Source organism: Macaca fascicularis, chromosome 10, assembly GCF_037993035.2.
Source record: "Macaca fascicularis isolate 582-1 chromosome 10, T2T-MFA8v1.1".
Classification (NCBI taxonomy): domain Eukaryota; kingdom Metazoa; phylum Chordata; class Mammalia; order Primates; family Cercopithecidae; genus Macaca; species Macaca fascicularis.
Window position 1 is genome coordinate 105,080,260 of NC_088384.1, and position 18,506 is coordinate 105,098,765.

Below are 18,506 nucleotides of genomic sequence, written 5' to 3' on the forward strand. Positions count from 1 at the left end.
CCCACTCTTTTCTCTGTTGTTCTCTTCTCCACCATTCTCTCTTCTGTGCCTGACTTTGTTTCCTCCAGGGGACTCACAGTCATGTTTGAGATCATGAAGAGCTATGGCCACACCTTTGAAAAACACTGGTGGCAAGACCTGTTCAGAATTGTGTTTCGGATTTTTGACAATATGAAACTCCCTGAGCAACAGTCAGAGGTGGGTGAAAACTACAGCACTGCCCTGGGTATGATGGAGAGGAAAGCCTTTCTGGCCTATATTTGCCTCTAGGGGCTGCGTCATCGTCTACCCAGAGTTCTTAAATACTGAGCAACTTAAGGTTTTTAAAATGGAAACACCTTTCTGATACTCTCCTACCAGTATCAGCTAGTCCTGAGTGACTCTCCCCACGTTCAGAAGAATGAGAGGAAACGCATCTCTGTGGCCTGCCGCTTGGCCCTCAGGCATTGCACCTTCCAGTTCAGCAGGGCTGCTGACTGGTCATTGTAGTTGTTTTGTTCATATCAACCTCTGAGCAGTCAGAAAGTGGAATGTCTCTGCTCCCTTAAGGGTTTTTAATGAAGTTGCATTTGGAGATGATGTTGAATATTAGGCCTTTTTTTTTAAAAGGATGTTTGATGCCTGTAGGTGTTTTTATTTGTCCCTTAGAGGTTCAGGGATAACGAAAGGGTGTTCTAGGCTCAAGATTTTTAGATGGAAAAGTATCTTTTTTATTTCTTTTGGGAACAGCATTCCTTCCCTCACCCCAACATAAAAGTAACATATGCTTAATATGGAATATTAGGCAAATACAAAAAAATTATTCCTTTTACCATCCAAAATTAGAGTTAATGTTTTTGCAAATTTTTCTCAGTCTTCTGCATGGTTTAAATATGGTTCAGAGGCCAGGCACAATGACTCATGCCTATAATCCCAGCATTTTGGGAAGGTGAGGTGGGAGGATTACTTGAGGCCAGGAGTTTGAGACCAACTTAGGCAACATAGTGAGACCCAATCTCTTAAATAAATAAATATGGTTGAGGTCATAGTATAGATGGAGTTTTCTAATCTTTTTAAATTTAAATATGTTTTTCCTCATTATAAAACAAATAGAACTACAGAACACAGACAAAAAGAAAGAAAAATGTAAACACCCACAGTTGCAGTTTTTCATAGGCAGCCACTGTTAAGACTTTCATCTGTGTGTCCACCCACACATGTATTTGTGATCCACCTTTTTTCTTCTATGAAAATAGAATTCCAACAAACATATGTAAACTACTTCTTAAACTTAATACATGAGTATTTTTCCATAGCCATAACTTTTCTTCTAGAATGGTTTGTTTGTTTGTTTGTTCCTTTGTTTTGTTTCATTTTTTTGAGGCAGAGTCTTGCTCTGTTGCCCAGGCTGGAGCACAGTGGTGCAATCTCAGCTCACTGCAACCTCCGTCTCCTAAGTTAAGCAATTCTCCTGCCTCAGCCTTCCAAGTAGCTGGGACTACAGGCTCATGCCACCATACCTAGCTAATTTTTGTAATTTAAGTAGAGACAGAATTTCACCATGTTGGCCGTGTTGGTCTCAAACTGCTGACCTCAAGTGATCCACCTGCCTCAGCCTCCAAAGTGCAGGGATTACAGGTGTGAGCCACCACACCCAGCCATTCTTCTACAATGTTGTTTTAATAATGGCTACAAAATAGTCTTAGCTGTGGATGTTCCACAGCTCATGAACATTTAGGCTGCTTCCGGTTTTTCTGGACAGCACTGAAATGAACATTTTTTGCAGCTGCGCTTGTATTTGTGGTGGTGTTTTCCTCTTTAAAGACATGTGGCCAGGTTTGGGGCCTGCATATTACTAAGCCTTTTGATATGTACCACTAAGCTGACCTGCAAATATCTCTGTAGCCATTTACACTTCTGTCAACAATGCATGAGAGTTCCTGTTTCTCCATATTCATTCCAGGTCTTCTCATTTTAATTTGTTTTAGTCATTGCTAATCTGATAAGCCAAATGTATCACATTGAAAGAGTGTTTCAAACTGCTAGTGAGGTGGCATATTTTCTCTCATAGGATTGATCATTCTTAAGAGTTGCCTTTTATGAATTCTTCTTTTGTGAATGACTCTTAGCTCATCTACTAGGTTATTCATCTTTCTCCTATTGATTTATGCATTTTTAAATATATAAATAATGTAGCATATGCTTACATGAGTTGCAGATGATTTGCCCACTTTATTATTTTTATTTTCTTTTCATTTTGGAAAAGTTACCTTTTAAGTAACCAAATCTATCCATTTTTTTTTCCACTTCTGGCTTCCACTTTTGGCATCATTACCATAATTTTATAAATATCCCTGTGTATATCCTCTGTACATATGATTGTGTTAACATTTTTAAGATGTCTTATTGATACATATCACCAAATTGCTTTCTACAACAGTTTTCCCAGGAGTACAAGAGTGCCCATCTCACTGCAAGGAGAATAGCTTTTAAGTGTTATCTTTTTGTTTTCCCAGAAATCTGAGTGGATGACAACAACCTGCAATCACGCACTTTATGCTATTTGTGATGTTTTTACCCAGTTTTATGAAGCTTTGAATGAAGTTCTTCTTTCTGATGTATTTGCACAATTGCAGTGGTGCGTAAAACAAGGTACTCTTTAAGCCTCTAGGCATCATTTTTCTTACATAGTCCTTAATGAGAGGTTAGTTTTTTCAATATTTAAAAGCATGGATGTAGTGCCAAGGAGTACAATGTGTAATTTAGTTGGTGAAATGTGTGTGTTTTAATTACAATATAAAAACAGTCCCCCCCAAGTCAGTTCATAAAGCATTTCCTAAAGATGGGATATAGTTATTTTTACATTCTACAAGATGTACCTTCATGTATTATACTGTTCTTTTTACTTTTGTATGTTTGAAATTTTCTCTAGTAAAATGTTTTTAAAATGTACTGTTTCAGTCAAGATCAACAGCTTCATCAAGAGACATTTTTCATTTGAGTAGTTGTGTGTTTATTTTAGAGTTTGTCAGGAAAAATACCCAGCTGGCACATTAGACCTGGATTCCGTAGATAATTTTGGCTTAGGGCAAGGCCAAATCAGTTACACTTTTGAAAAAGTGACTTAATTTTAAAATAAATGACAAAATATTTGATATTGTTCAAATGGCAAAAATTGGAAATGTAGTGTATGAGTGACTAAATTTTTGAAAACCTGGTCTAGTATTTTCTCTCTTCTATTACCATTTTTCATACATGAGCCACTTAAAGTAGCAAAATGTTGACCTTCTTTCTTTAGCAATAAAACTATGATAAACAATTTTATCTCTTCAAAAAAATTTTAATGAAAATTTTAATACTGTCTGTAGCATGGCTTCATTAATTAAAAGCCTAGAAACTCACCAGTTGCTGTCTCCAACTCACAATATACAGTATTTGAGACCTGGTTGGCATCAAAATAGCAGTAGAAGTTTAATGATAGATACTGCTTTATTTTACAGATAATGAACAGTTGGCGCGATCAGGTACAAATTGCTTAGAAAACTTAGTAATATCCAATGGAGAGAAATTCAGTCCTGAAGTCTGGGATGAAACCTGCAACTGTATGTTGGATATTTTCAAAACAACCATCCCACATGTGTAAGTGTTCATGCAGTTGTTCCTGTTTATCTCCGTGTGCATTGGATGTCTTAAAGCTCGTGATTGCCTTTCACATTGATTATTTTTTTTCTGTTTCTTTTTCTTAAGTTTGCTGACATGGAGACCTGTAGGAATGGAGGAAGATTCATCAGAAAAGCATTTGGTAGGATTTGGGGTTCTTCTTTGGTTGTCTTTTCTTTGTTCTATCTTAGTAAAAGATCAGTAAGCCTGTATAGTTTGTACTTTTTTTTAATGGGAAGTGAGTAAAAAAGTTATAAGATCTAAAAATAATATATGTTCATAATATATTTTTTAGAAAGTCCAGAAAAGCATTAAGCAAGTAAGTAACCTCGCCAAGTAAAAAGCAGTTTACATTTCTAGCTGCCACTTTGTGTGACTGTGCCTGCCTAGGAAAGCCAGCCACATTTGAAATGAGGGATCATTTAGCATATAACAACATGTAAGCGTTTTTCCATATTTTAAACTATTCTTTAAGAGCAGCCTTTTCAGTGGCTGCATAGTATTATAATTTCTTTACTTCTCCCTTACCAGACTCTCAGGTTAGTTCTAGGATTTCAACATTGTAAACAGTGCTTTGGTGTAACTGTGCTTGTTTGTTGCCCTCCTAAATTAATAGTGCTTTCCTCTTCACCAAAGAAGTGGTAGTTCTTACTTTTTGTGTGAGTCCACATAAAGAAGTTCTAATTCAAATCTCACTTTTAAATACTTTGGTTTACAGAGAGGAGTTGAATTATTAACTTTTATTCCTAAATGACTCTAAGACCATTAGATTTTAAAAAGCATTTGGGATACAGCAACTGTCGTCTGCTGTTAAGTTTTTTATTTTTTTATTTTATTTTATTTTTGTCGAGACAGTCTCTCTGTCCCCAGGCTGGAGTGCAGCCGCCCAGTCTCAGCTCACTGCAACCTCTGCCTCCTGGGTTCAAGCGATTCTCATGCCTCAGCCTCCTGCCAAGTAGCTGGGATTCCAGGTGCCCGCCACCACGCCCAGCTAATTTTTGTATTTTTAGCAGAGATGGGGTTTCACCATGTTGACCAGGCTGGTCTTGAACTCCTGACCTCAGGTGATCCGCCTGCCTTGACCTCCCAAAGTTCCGGGATTACAGGCATGAGCCACCATGCCTGGCCTGCTGTCAACTTTTTAAAAAACTAGTTACTGCACTAGTAATTTATCTTTGAACTTGATCGCATAAAAAATTTGTCACTCTTATTGTTAAATCCTAATATGTAGAGAAATGTCCTCTTGGTTGAAATAGGAAAATATGAAATTTTACTGGGAGAAGTAATTTAAATTCTTAATCTCTCCATTGCAGCCTGTGAGGCATGTTACATTAAGCATGTGGTATAATTTTATTTTGAGCTCAGCAAGGCACTTGAATACAGGCTGACCAGCCATATTAAAACAGGCATGTCTCTGCCCAAATTATGATGAAGAAAAGTGAGCATTGTGTTTCCCTCTGGTTTATGTTTAGGATGTGGATCTGGACCGCCAGTCTTTAAGCAGCATAGATAAAAATCCCTCTGAGAGAGGCCAGAGCCAGCTCTCTAACCCAACAGATGACAGCTGGAAGGGCAGACCATATGCAAGTAAGGCCACTTTTTAATTTGTTTTAAATAAATAACATGTTTATGTGATTCATATATTCAGAAGACACAAAAGGATAAAAACATGAAAAGCCACCTTCTGCCCTATGCGTCAGTCTGCCAGTTCTCTGCAGCAGCCAAGGTTACCTGTTTCTCTGTACCTTTCCAGAGTCATTTTATCCATATGCAGGCAAGTACATACACATATACATTCACATACATACATAGTACATATGAATTTTTTCCTTTTACAAATTATGGCATAGTATGCCTTATTCTTTTTTCAGTTAATATATTTTAGAGATCATTCAAAATCGATACATAAGGAGCTTTCACATTCTTTTATACTGTTGTCTATTATTCCAGTTTGTAGACATGCTTTTATTGCTTGAGTTGCTCTTAACCTACATTTACATTATTTCTTTTTTTTTTTTTTTTTTTTTTTGAGACAGAGTCTCGCTCTGTCACCCAGGCTGGAGTGCGGTGGCCGGATCCCTGCTCACTGCAAGCTCCGCCTCCCGGGTTTACGCCATTCTCCTGGCTCAGCCTCCCGAGTAGCTGGGACTACAGGCGCTCGCCACCTCGCCCGGCTAGTTTTTTGTACTTTTTAGTAGAGACGGGGTTTCACCATGTTAGCCAGGATGGTCTCGATCTCCTGACCTCGTGATCCGCCCGTCTTGGCCTCCCAAAGTGCTGGGATTACAGGCTTGAGCCACCGCGCCCGGCCCATTTACATTATTTCTAATCTTTTGCTGTTAGGAGCGATACTGCATTGAATAACCCAATACGTATGTCATTTGTGAATTTATGTAATAAATTCCTAAAAATGTACTGGAGTCAGTGGATAAGTGAATTTGCCATTTTTAAATATTTCCACATTGCTATCTATTAAATTTGTAGCTGTTTACATGATCTTTTTAGATGAAATACAACTTTGGACTAATTTTAACTTGGAATTTTCAAATTATGAGTCAAATTGAATAGTTTTTCATACGTTAAAGCACCACTTCTGTTTTCTTCTCTATGGACTCCATAATCGTTGCTCACTTTCTGTTGATTGTTGGCCCCTTTTTTATTGGTTTGGAGGAGCTCTTGTGTACTAGAAACCCTTTTTCTGATATAAGTTTCTAATTATTTTTGCCAAATTGTCTCTTAATGTTGCTTATGGTGTGTTTTACTATCATTTAAAAAAATTAGTTTAACAGCTGTAGGTACCAGGCACTGTACTGTGTGTTTCATGTGTATTGTTTTATGTAATCCTCATACTAGCCTTTGAAGAGGTACTGTCTTACATTTGAGGCAACTGGGGCTTAGACAGATGATAGAACTTGACAACATGTAGTCGAGTGGGGATTCAGACACATTTTGGCAGCCTGAGGAATGGGAACTTGTGAAGGTTGTTCTGGTCCTTTGAAAGTTGTGTGCCCTATTGTTTGCCTTTATAGCAGTCCCACCCTGTCCTCAACATGCTAGGCTGTAGCTGTTAACATTGAAGCTAACTTCTGAAGCAGCACATTTGACCAAAACAGTGTGCGGTCACCATTTTCTTTAGAAGGAATAAAAGTAGTCACCCTTGAAATTCATTAAAGAGGTACCACGTTGGCACTGGCATGCTGTCTCTCGCTAACTGCTGCAGCCAGCTTCTCTCCAATGCCCAGTGATAGAATGATATCTTTTCCTTTTTCTTTTTCTTTTTTTTTTTTGGAGACAGGGTCATACTCTATCTCCCAAGCTGGAGTACACTGGTGCAGTCATAGCTCATTGCAGCCTTGAACTCCTGGGCTCAAGCAATCCTCCTGCCTCGGTCACCTGAGTAGCTGGGACTATAGGCGTGTGCCACCACACCCGGCTAATTATTTTATTTTTTTAGAGATGGAGTCTCACTTTGTTGCCCAGGCTGGTCTTGAATTCTTGGACTCAAGCCATCCTCCTGCCTTGGCCTCCCAAAGTGTGGGGATTACATGCATGAGCCACCATGCCCAACCTCTTTTTCTTCAGGAGCTCCAGTTAAAGTAGTTTCTGTGTGGAGGCCAAGTGTACATTTCTTTCAATAAAAGAAGCACTCAGTGCAGCGAGTGTCTACACTCTGAGAAGTACCTAGGACTCAAGCCACCTCCCATTTCCCCAGGGAACAGTGCCTTTACTGCTCCCAGTCTCCCAGTTCAGCCGTAAGCTCAGGCAGACAAAATATTTGCACTATTATCATTTCCTTCTTTTTGTTTTTGGTCCAAAATGCTTTAATTGACTTGGCATAAGTTGAATGTACATCTGCTAGAACTCCACTGTATTTAAAAAATAAATAAATAAAACATTCAACATGGAGAATTGTTACATGTTGGGCTGGGCGCGGTGGCTCACACCTGTAATCCCAGCACTCTGGGATGCCAAGGCGTGTGGATCACCTGAGGTCGGGAGTTGGAGACCAGCCTGACCAACATGGAGAAACCCCGTCTCTACTAAAAATACAAAATTAGCCAAGCGTGGTGGCGCATGCCTGTAATCCCAGCTACTCGGGAGGCTGAGGCAGGAGAGTTGCTTCAAACCAGGAGACGGAGGTTGCGGTGAGCCGAGGTCGTGCCATTGCACTCCAGCCTGGGCAACTAGAGCGGAACTCTGTCTCAAAAAAAAGAATTGTTACATGTTTTTATAATTTCACAACTGGCCAGATACAGTGGCTCACACCTATAATCCCAGCACTTTGGGAGACCAAGACCAATGGATTGCTTGAGCCCAGGATTTCAAGACCAGCCTGGCCAACATAGTGAGATGCCATCTCTATGACAACATGGTGAGATGCCATCTCTATGACAAAAAAAAAAATTTTTTTAATGAAATGAAAAAATAATTTCATAGCCACTTTTAAAAACTTGAAGATGACTCAACCTCCTTGTTTTCTATCATTGAAATATTTAATGTTTTCAACATTCTGATTTTATAACAATAAGTTGGGAAAGGAAATCTCTGCTGTTCCTGTAGTCAAACCAGTGAACACTTACGATGTATTTGACATGGGCCACCCTTGGGCCATCAGGGATTGAGAACACAAAGAGAATGTTAGTTAGTCTACTCAGTAAGCAGAAATCACACTGCTAATTTGAACAGGGAAAATTCAATATAAAGAATTGTTGGGGCTGGGCGTGGTGGCTCACACCTGCAATCCTAACACTTTGGGAGGCTGAGGCAGGCAGATCATGAGGTCAGGAGTTCAAGACCAGCCTGGCCAACATAGTGAAACCCCATCTCTACTAAAAGTACAAAAAAAGTTAGCTGGATGTGGGCCGGGCGCGGTGGCTCACGCCTGTAATCCTAGCACTTTGGGAGGCTGAGGTGGGTGGATCATGAGGTCATGAGATCCAGACCATCCTGGCTAAGACGGTGAAACCCCGTCTCTACTAAAAATACAAAAAAATTAGCCGGGTGTGGTGGTGGGCGCCTGTAGTCCCAACTACTCGGGAGGCTGAGGCAGGACAATGGTGTGAACCCGGCAGGTGGAGCTTGCAATGAGCTGAGATTGCGCCACTGCACTCCAGCCTGGGCGACAGAGTGAGACTCCCTCTCAAAAGAAAAAAAAATATATTAGCCAGGTGTGGTGGCAGGCGCCTGTAGTCCCAGCTACTTGGGAGGCTGAGGCAGGAGAATCACTTGAAACTGGAGGAGCCAAGATTGTGCCACTGCACTCTCACTGGGCGACACAGCGAGACTCTGTCTCAAAAAAAAAAAAAAAAAAAAAATTGTAGGCCGGGCACAGTGGCTCACGCCTATAATCCCAGCAGTTTGGGAGGCCGAGGCAGGCAGATTACCTGAGGTCAGGAGTTTGAGACCAGCCTGGCTAAGATGGCGAAACCCCTTCTCTACTAAAATTACAAAAAACTAGCTGACACAGTGGCACGCATCTGTAATCCCAGCTACTAGCTACTCAGGAGGCTGAGGCAGGAGAATCGCTTGAACACAGGAGGCAGAGGTTGCAGTAAGCCGAGATCATGCTACTGCATTCCAGCCTGGGTTGACAGAGCGAGACTCCGTCTCAAAAAAAAAAAAAAATAAAAAATTGATAACTATTCAAAAGTTGTTAACCACTAAAAGGAACAAAAGACCACTCTTACTCTTAAGGGATACAGAAGTAGAAAATGCAGAAAGCAGCAAACCTAGCACTTTGGGAGGCCGAGGCAGGCAGACCGCTTGATGTTGTGGCGCAGGAGTTCAAGACCAGCCTGGGCAACATGAGGAAATCCCATCTGTATTTAAAAGGCTTCTGGGCCGGGCGCGGTGGCTCAAGCCTGTAATCCCAGCACTTTGGGAGGCCGAGGCGGGCGGATCACAAGGTCAGGAGATCGAGACCACAGTGAAACCCCGTCTCTACTAAAAATACAAAAAATTAGCCGGGCGCGGTGGCGGGCGCCTGTAGTCCCAGCTACTCAGGAGGCTGAGGCAGGAGAATGGCGGGAACCCGGGAGGCGGAGCTTGCAGTGAGCCGAGATCACGCCACTGCACTCCAGCCTGGGCAACAGCGTGAGACTCCGTCTCAAAAAAAAAAAAAAGGCTTCTGGCCTCTTCAGAGAGGCTGGCTATTGCAGGAACCTGAAACTTCCTATGGTTAGGGCATAGTCCAATGGTGGTCTTTAGGAGTAGCCCACTGGGTAGCAGAGAAACTTGCTGGAGGACACAGAACCTGCATAGCTCACTTTCTTCAGGTCTTTGCTCATCACATTTTCTTTTCTTTTCTTTTTTTTTTTTTTTTTTGAGAGAGAGTCTTGCTCTATCGCCCAGGCTGGAGTGCAGTAGCGAGATCTCGGCTCGCTGCAAGCTCTGCCTCCCGGGTTCACACCATTCTCCTGCCTCAGCCTCTCGAGTGGTTGGGACTACAGGCACCTGCCACCACGCGTGGCTAATTTTTTTGTATTTTTAGTAAAGACGGGGTTTCACCATGTTATCCAGGATGGTCTTGATCTCCTGACCTTGTGATCTGCCTGCCTCATCCTCCCAAAGTGCTGAGATTACAGGCGTGAGCATCCATGCCCAGCCTCGGATATCACATTTTCATAGAGATTTTCCTGACTAGTTTGCTTAAACTTGCAATCCTACCCTGACACTTTATATCCCTGTCTCTACCTATCATCAATATTTGACATACAATATCTTATCCTTAAAATATTTCATTTATTGTCTGTCAACACCATGGGAGCAGAGATTTTTTTTGTCCAGTTTATTCATTGCTGTGCCACAACATTAAGAATTGTGCCTTGACTGGGTGCACTGGCTCATGCTGTAATCCCAGCACTTCGGGAGGCTGAAGTGGGAGGATCACTTGAAGCCAGGAGTTCAAGAACAGCCTGGACAACATAGTGAGACCCCATGTCTTAAAAAAATAAATCCCTCCTTGTACGTAGTAGGAGCTCAGTGGATATTTCTTCAATATTGGCTGAATCATTATTAGGGTTAATCTTTATCATCTAACATAGATCAGAAACTGTTTGCCAGCCTCCTCATCAAGTGTGTGGTGCAGTTGGAATTGATACAGACCATTGACAACATTGTGTTCTACCCTGCAACGAGCAAAAAGGAGGATGCAGAGCACATGGTTGCGGCCCAGGTAAGAACAGGAGGCCTCGGGAAGAGCATCCCTGTCCATAGGGAGGTTGCTTTGATGTAGTGTTGTGCAGGAGCCAGCTCATACTGGCTTTCCAGAGCCCGTTATGCTCATCTCTTTCCAACCTCACATTCAGTGATGGCATGTTGATGCTTAAAATTGGCCTTAATGGGAGTTATTTACATCAGAAAAAAACAGCAAAGACTAAACATCAGGGCTTCATTTTTTTAAAGTATATACCCCATACCCCAGAGAGTGGGTGTATCAACATACCACTGCTCAGATGCCACCTCACTAGTGTTAGTTATCACAGGAACTAGTCCCCATAATTGATACAGGGTTTAATCACAAATAAGTGAGAAGGAAAAATATATATAAAGATCCCAGTTTTTCCTTCAAAAATTTCATTTTTTGTTTTGTATATGCAACTTTCTACATATGAGATTCTTCTTTTGTTGTTGTTGTTGTTGTTTTGCTTTTTTGGTGAGACAAAGTCTCACTCTGTCACCCAGGCTGGAGTGCAGTGGTGCAATCACAGGTCACTGGGGCTTCAACCTCCCAGGCTCAGGTGATTCTGCCATCTCAGCCTCTTAAGTAGCTGGGACTACAGGCACATGCTGCCATGCCTAGTTAATTTTTTACATTTTTTTGTAGAGATGGGGTTTTGCCATGTTGCCCAGCCTGGTCTCAAACTCTTGGACTCAAGTGATCTGCCCACCTCAGCCTCCCAAAGTGTTGGGATTGCAGGCATGCACCACCATGCCCAGCCTACATATCAGATTCTTGAAAACATAGAGAATTGAGTGTCCAAAAGTTGGACAGTAATCCTATACCATGGGTTACAAATGTCAGTGCTTCAGGGGCTAGCAGATCCCGTGAGAGTGAGTGAGTAAGTAAAGCGAGTGAGGCAGGCTGGGTAGGGACTGCGGTAAACCAGAAATCTCTAACTCAGTCAAAGCCCCTGCCACCTCTCAGCTGTAGCACCCAGTTACCATCCAAGTGGGTTAAGCTGTGACAGTTTCTAGTGTTTCAAGAGTAGCCAAAATCAAGATTTTTTTTCATAGAGGAAGTCATGTTTTAAATAGTAGCAAAAAATAATGTAAATTTTATTACTGCTGGAAATAAACAGCAGTGAGTGTCCTTTTTGATTTTTAAATTTTAGTCAACTTGTTCAATAAAGTTTCCTAGCATTTCATACATGTTTCAAAAATGCATTCCTGGGCCGGGCACGGTGGCTCACACTTGTAATCCCACCACTTTGGGAGGCCGATGCAGGCAGATCACAAGGTTGAGTTTGAGATCAGTCTGACCAACATGGTGAAACCCCATCTCTACTGAAAATACAAAAATTAGCCGGGCGTGGTAGCAGGCACCTGTAATCCCAGCTACTCAGGAGGCTGAAGCAGGAGAATCACTTGAACCCAGGAGGCAGAGGTTGCAGTGAGCCAAGATTGAGCCACTGCACTCCAGCCTGGGTGGCAGAGAGAGACTGTCTCAAAAAAAGCATTCCTGTAATGAAATAATTGGAGACACACACACTCCTGTTTATGTAATGGAGGCAGCACTGATGAAACTGAAACTTTGGCCAGCCAAACCTGGCATCATGGAACAGCTCAGTGTGTTCCTTCACCAGCCCGTGAGCAGAGTCTAAATGGAAATGTTTCAGGGTGTTGGGGAATAAAGTGTGTCTTATAGAGAGGATGACTTTGGGAGAGGATGACTGCCATTGTCTGCAATCACAATGCCAGAGCATTCCATCTTCTTCACTAGCTCTTCTATCCTCTGTCCTGTCCTCTAGCAAGACACGCTGGATGCAGATATCCACATAGAGACGGAGGATCAGGGCATGTATAAGTACATGTCTTCCCAGCACCTCTTCAAGCTGTTGGACTGTTTGCAGGAATCCCATTCATTCTCAAAGGCCTTCAACTCCAATTATGAGCAGCGGACTGTCCTGTGGCGAGCAGGTAAGGCCACACAGCAGATAAAATAGATGGCCACACTGGTCACCATACCAAAACATCATAGTGTTTGGAAAATGCGCAAAATTTTAAACATAGCTATAATAACTTAACATATTTTCATGCTTGAGGGAGAGAGAAGGGAAATATTGGATAGGTTTCATCCCAGTACATGGTAGATTCTCAGTACGTATTTGATGAAAAGACAAATTGAGGCCGGGTGCGGTGGTTCACGCCTGTAATACCAACACTTTGGGAGGCTGAGGCAGGCAGATCACTTGAGGCCAGGAGTTCGAGACCAGCCTGGCCAACATGGCGAAACCCCATCTCTACTAAAAATATAAAAATTAGCCAGGCATGGTGGTGCATACCCGTAATCCCAGCTACTTGGGAGGCTGAGGCAGGAGAATCACTTGTACCCGGGAGGCAGAAGTTGCAGTGAGCCAATATTACGCCACTGCACTCCAGCCTGGGCAACAGAGCAAGAGTCCATCTCAAAAAAAAAAAAAAAGACAAATTGAAAGTTGGAGAATTGAATTGATTTAACAAGTCAAGAAATTTTATGACTGGGTGTGGTGGCTCACGCCTATAATCCCAGCACTCTGGGAGGCTGAGGCAGGCGGATCACTTGAGCCCAGGAGTTCAAGACCAGCCTGGGCAACATAGCAAAACCCCATCTCTACCCAAAAAAAGTATATGAAAATTAGCTGGGCATTGTGGTGCACACCATACTCAGGAGGCTGAGGTGGGAGGATCACTTGAGCCCAGGAGATGGAGGTTGCAGTGAGCCAAGATTGCACACTGCACTGCAGCCTGGGCAGCAGGGGGAGACCCTGTCTCAAGGAAAAAAAAAAATTTACATTAAATTAAAAGTTAAATATGACATAAAAAATGTGGTAGTCTAAGAAAAACAGAAACCATTCATCAATTTTCCAAGCCTTTTAGGGGTTTATTCACTTTCCTACCTCCAAAAGTAAATACATAAACCCTGGAAGTAAATAATATTTTTTTCCGGGGTATTGGTGGGATTCTCATTATTTTGAACTTTGCATACAAGTGATACTTTATATAATTTTTGTATTGTTACCATTACTTTTTGTTGTTGTTGTTGAGACAGAGTCTTACTCTGTTGCTCAGGCTGGAGTACAGTGGTGCAATCTCGGCTCACTGCAGTCTGTACCTCCCAGGTTCAAGCAATTCTCATGCCCCAGCCTTCCAAGTAGTTGGGTTTACAGGCACATGCCACCATGCCCAGCTAATTTTTATATTTTTAGTAGAAACAGGGTTTCAGCATGTTGGCCTGGCTGGTCTTGAACTCCTGACCTCAAGTAATCCACCCATCTCAGCCTCCCAGAATTCTAGGATTACAGGCGTGAGCTACTGCACCTGGCCTGGTTACCATTACTTTTTGTCCCCAAATATTTATTTTAACCCACAATTAAAGAATGTCATTTTTCTCTACAGCCTTAAAATATCCAGCTGTTTTATGTCTTTGCCTATAATAAGGTTTTGCTGGTGAGGGTGGTTTGCATATCTCTAAAGCTGATTGGTACTACTTTGTTTTTAAGAATGTGTTTTTATTTTTTTGTTTATTTATATTTTTTTAGGGGGGAGATGGAGTCTCACTCTGTCACCAGGCTGGAGTGCAGTGGCGCGATCTTGGCTCACTACAACCTCTGCCTCCTGGGTTCAAGCAGTTCTCCTGCCCCAACCTCCCGAGTAGCTGGAACTACAGGCACGTGCTACCATGCCCAACTAATTTTTGTATTTTTAGTAGAGATGGGGTTTCACCATGTTGGCCAACATGGTCTCGCTCTCTTGACCTCGTGATCCACCCGCCTCGGCCTCCCAAAGTGCTGGGATTACAGGCGTGAGCCGCCATGCCCAGCCTAGAATTCTTAAGAGCTGTTACATTTGAGAAGCCAAAACCAATGGCTTCACCAGCCAATAAGCAAAGTCTAAATGGAGAGCAGGCCAGGCAAGGTGGTTCATACCTGTAATCCCAGCACTTTGGAAGGCTGAGGTGGGTGGATCACTTGAGGTCAGGGGTTTGAGACAACATGGCGAAACCTCGTCTCTACAAAAAAACACAAAAATTAGTGAGGCATGGTGGCGTGCACTTGTAGTCCCAGCTAGGCAGGAGGCTGAGGCAGGAGGGTAACTTGAGCCTGGGAGGTCGAGGTTGCAGTGAGCCTAGATTGTGTGCTGCACTCCAGCCTGGGTGACAGAGTGAGACTCTGTCTCAAAATAAAATAAAATACCAATAAATAAATGGAGAACAGTACAGGGCATTGAAAAATGAAGTTCTAGGCCGGGCACGGTGGCTCAAGCCTGTAATCCCAGCACTTTGGGAGGCCGAGACGGGTGGATCACGAGGTCAGGAGATTGAGACCATCCTGGCTAACACAGTGAAACCCCCTCTCTACTAAAAAATACAAAAAACTAGCTGGGCGAGGTGGTGGGCGCCTGTAGTCCCAGCTACTTGGGAGGCTGAGGCAGGAGAATGGCGTAAACCTGGGAGGCAGAGCTTGCAGTGAGCTGAGATCCGGCCACTGCACTCCAGCCTGGGTGACAGAGCGAGACTCCGTCTCAAAAAAAAAAAAAAAAGAGAAATGAAGTTCTTATACAGAGGATGACTTTTGGAGAGTCGTAACTGCCTTCATTTGGTATCACAATCGATCTGTATTAAGAATATATATAAAATGTTTCAGGCCAGGCTCAGTGGCTCATTTCTGTAATCCCATCCCTTTGGAAAGCTAAGACAGGAAGATTGCTTGAGTCCAGGAATTTGAAACCAGCCAGGGCTACATAGTAAAACCCTGTCTGTACAAACTCTAAAAAATTGGCTGGGCGTGGTGGCTCACGTAATCCCAGCACTTTGGGAGGCCAAGGCAGGCAGATCACCTGAGGTCAGGAATTTGAGACCAGCCTGACCAACATGGAGAAACCCTGTCTCTACTAAAAATACAAAAATTAGCCCGGTGTGGTGGTGGGCGCCTGTAATCCCAGCTAATCAGGAGGCTGAGGCAGGAGAATCGCTTGAACCTGGGAGGCGGAGGTTGTGGTGAGCTGAGATCGCGCCATTGCACTGCAGCCTGGGCAACAAGAGTGAAACTCCATTAAATAAATAAATAAATAAATAAATAAATAAATAAGCCAGGCATGGTGGCACACATCTATGGTCCTGGCTACTCAGGAGGCTGAGGCAGGAGGATCATTGAGCCCAAGAATTGGAGGCTGCAGTGAGCTATGATCATGCCACTGCACTCCAGCCAAGGTGACAGAGCGAGACGGTGTCAAGAAAAGAAAAAAAAAAAAACAGATGTTTCAATATTTCATGAAGTAACTAGATTTCTAGTTTATACACAGTTATCAGCATTATCTTAGAAATGTGCACTAATTATATGAATGTCTGATCTCTAGGTTTTAAGGGCAAGTCTAAACCCAATCTTCTAAAACAAGAAACCAGCAGCCTGGCCTGTTGTTTGAGGATCCTGTTTCGAATGTATGTTGATGAGAACCGCAGGGATTCCTGGGAAGAAATACAGCAGAGACTTTTAACGTAAGAAAAATAGTTTCTGATTAGATTTCTATCTGCCATATACAAAATGTGTCACAGCAATACTGTGGATTGAAAAGAGTGGGAGAAAAATATATGCTGACACTCTGACAAATTATTTTCCTTTTTATTTTTTCTATTTGGTGACTCTCCCACTTCACTTTTAATGCCCTGAAGAGGGCAGAGCCTTATCTGTTTCACTGATAAGTCCTTGCTTGAGCCCAGGAGTTGAAGGGTGCTGGGAGCTACGCATAGAAACATGGACAGTGAAAACTGCTTCTAGCAGTGAGCAGGCTAGATGGAAGTCCTGACTCTGGCTGGAGCCTTGTGGTCTTAGGCAGGTTACTATCCCTCTTGGGACCAGGTCCTCTTTAGAACTGTTGTCAGCAATAACATCCCATCATTCCGTCTTTCCAAGAAGAATGTAATTTAAATCATGTAACTAGGATGTGCCTACAAAATTATCCAGAAATGCACCAATGGGGAGAGAGTGGAATACTGATGAGGAAGCCCCAGCCAGAAAAGTAGGTCTTTGCCAACCAGCTTCCTGGGCATCAGCAGGATTCTGATGCCTGAGCTTTCTTTTTCTCCTGCAACGTTTAAAAACAGTAACACACAGTGCTGGCAAATGTGTGGTGAGAATGCACTCTCCTGCATAGCTCGTTGGAGTGTACAATGGCATGATCTTTCTGGAAAGTAGGTGGGATACCAGGAGCCCTAAAGTGTTCATTCTCTGTGACTCAGTCATTCCACTGTTACAGAATCTGCTTCAGAAAATATTTTAGAAATAGGAACCAGGAATAACACACAGAATATTCACTGAAGATTTATCAGGAGAAAAAATTTTAAGCAGCTCAACTAAGTTATGATATGTCCTAAATTACGATATTATGAAATATCCCCATTAAAAATGAATTTTTTTTTTTTGAGATGGAGTCTCGCTCTGTTGCCCAGGCTGGAGTGCAGTGGCACAGTCTTGGCTTACTGCAACCTCCGCCTCCTGGTTTCAAGCAATTCTCCTGCCCCAGCCTCCTGAGTAGCTGGAACTGCAGGCATGCGCCACCACACCCAGCTAATTTTTATATTTGTAGTAGAGATGGGGTTTCACCATGTTGGCCAGGATGGTCTCACTCTCTTGACCTCGTGATCCACCCACCTCGGCCTCCCAAAGTGCTGGGATTACAGGCATGAACCACCGTGCCCGGCCTAAAAGTGAATTTTTTTTTTTTTTTTTTTGAGATGGAGTCTCGCTCTGTCACCCAGGCTGGAGTGCAATGGTGTGATCTTGGCTCACTGCAACCTCCGTCTCCCAGGTACAAGCGATTCTTCTGCTTCAGCCTCCCGAGTAGCTGGGACTACAGGCGTGCACCATCACACCTGGCTAATTTTTGTATTTTTAGTAGAGACGAAGTTTCACCATATTGGCCAGGCTGGTCTTGAACTCCTGACCTCGTGATCCCCCCACCTTGGCCTCCCAAAGTGCAGGGATTACAGGTGTGAGCCACTGCGCCTGGCCTAAAAGTGAAATTTTTAAGAAATAATTTTACTTAATGTGCGAACTTGTTCATAATACAATAAATTTTACTCCCAAAAAGAAGCTGCAAAAGTGTTTTTACTCGCAATTTTCAGCAACTGGGGCGTTTTACTTGTTTTTTTAGAGTCAGGGTCTCGCTATGTTGCCCAGGCTGGTCTTGAACTCCTGGGCTTATGAGCTCTTCCTGCCTCAGCCTCCTGAGTAGCTGGGACTACAGGTGAGCAATTTTTCTTTTGAAATCTTAGCAGAAAAAAAAAAAACTGGAAGGAAATCTGCCAAAATATTGTCATATATCCCTTAGAATGATGTAACTTTTTTCTTCTTTATAATTTCTTCTTTTATAATTTTTTACACTTATCAGTTACCTTACAATGAGAATAAATAACAAGTCATATAGTGAAAAGAGAATTAATTAACTAAAGGAGGCACTAATGGCTTATTTCAACTTAAGCCCAAAAGAGAAATACCTACAGTCTTATAAAGTTTCTGTAAAGGAGATATGTAAGGCCAGGCGCGGTGGCTCACTCCTGTAATCTCAGCACTTTGGGAGGCCAAGCCAGGCGGATCACAAGGTCAGGAGTTTCAGACCAGCCTGGCCAACATGGCCCTGTCTCTACTAAAATTACAAAAATTAGCCAGGCA

At 42.6% G+C, this 18,506-nt stretch overlaps 1 protein-coding gene across 4 annotated transcripts in view; it reads left to right on the forward strand.

Annotated features, from left to right (window-relative positions):
* The window catches only part of ARFGEF2 (ARF guanine nucleotide exchange factor 2), a 114,678-nt gene that overhangs the window by 90,363 nt on the left and 5,809 nt on the right, over window positions 1–18,506 (forward strand). For all 4 annotated transcript variants that reach the window (XM_005569307.5, XM_045363090.3, XM_005569308.5 and 1 more), the window contains 8 exons: window positions 69–198; window positions 2,496–2,631; window positions 3,480–3,618; window positions 3,727–3,781; window positions 5,112–5,226; window positions 10,683–10,813; window positions 12,609–12,777; window positions 16,195–16,333. In XM_005569307.5, coding sequence (XP_005569364.3) covers window positions 69–198; window positions 2,496–2,631; window positions 3,480–3,618; window positions 3,727–3,781; window positions 5,112–5,226; window positions 10,683–10,813; window positions 12,609–12,777; window positions 16,195–16,333 — 1,014 coding nt within the window. The remainder of the gene's footprint in view (window positions 1–68; window positions 199–2,495; window positions 2,632–3,479; window positions 3,619–3,726; window positions 3,782–5,111; window positions 5,227–10,682; window positions 10,814–12,608; window positions 12,778–16,194; window positions 16,334–18,506) is intronic.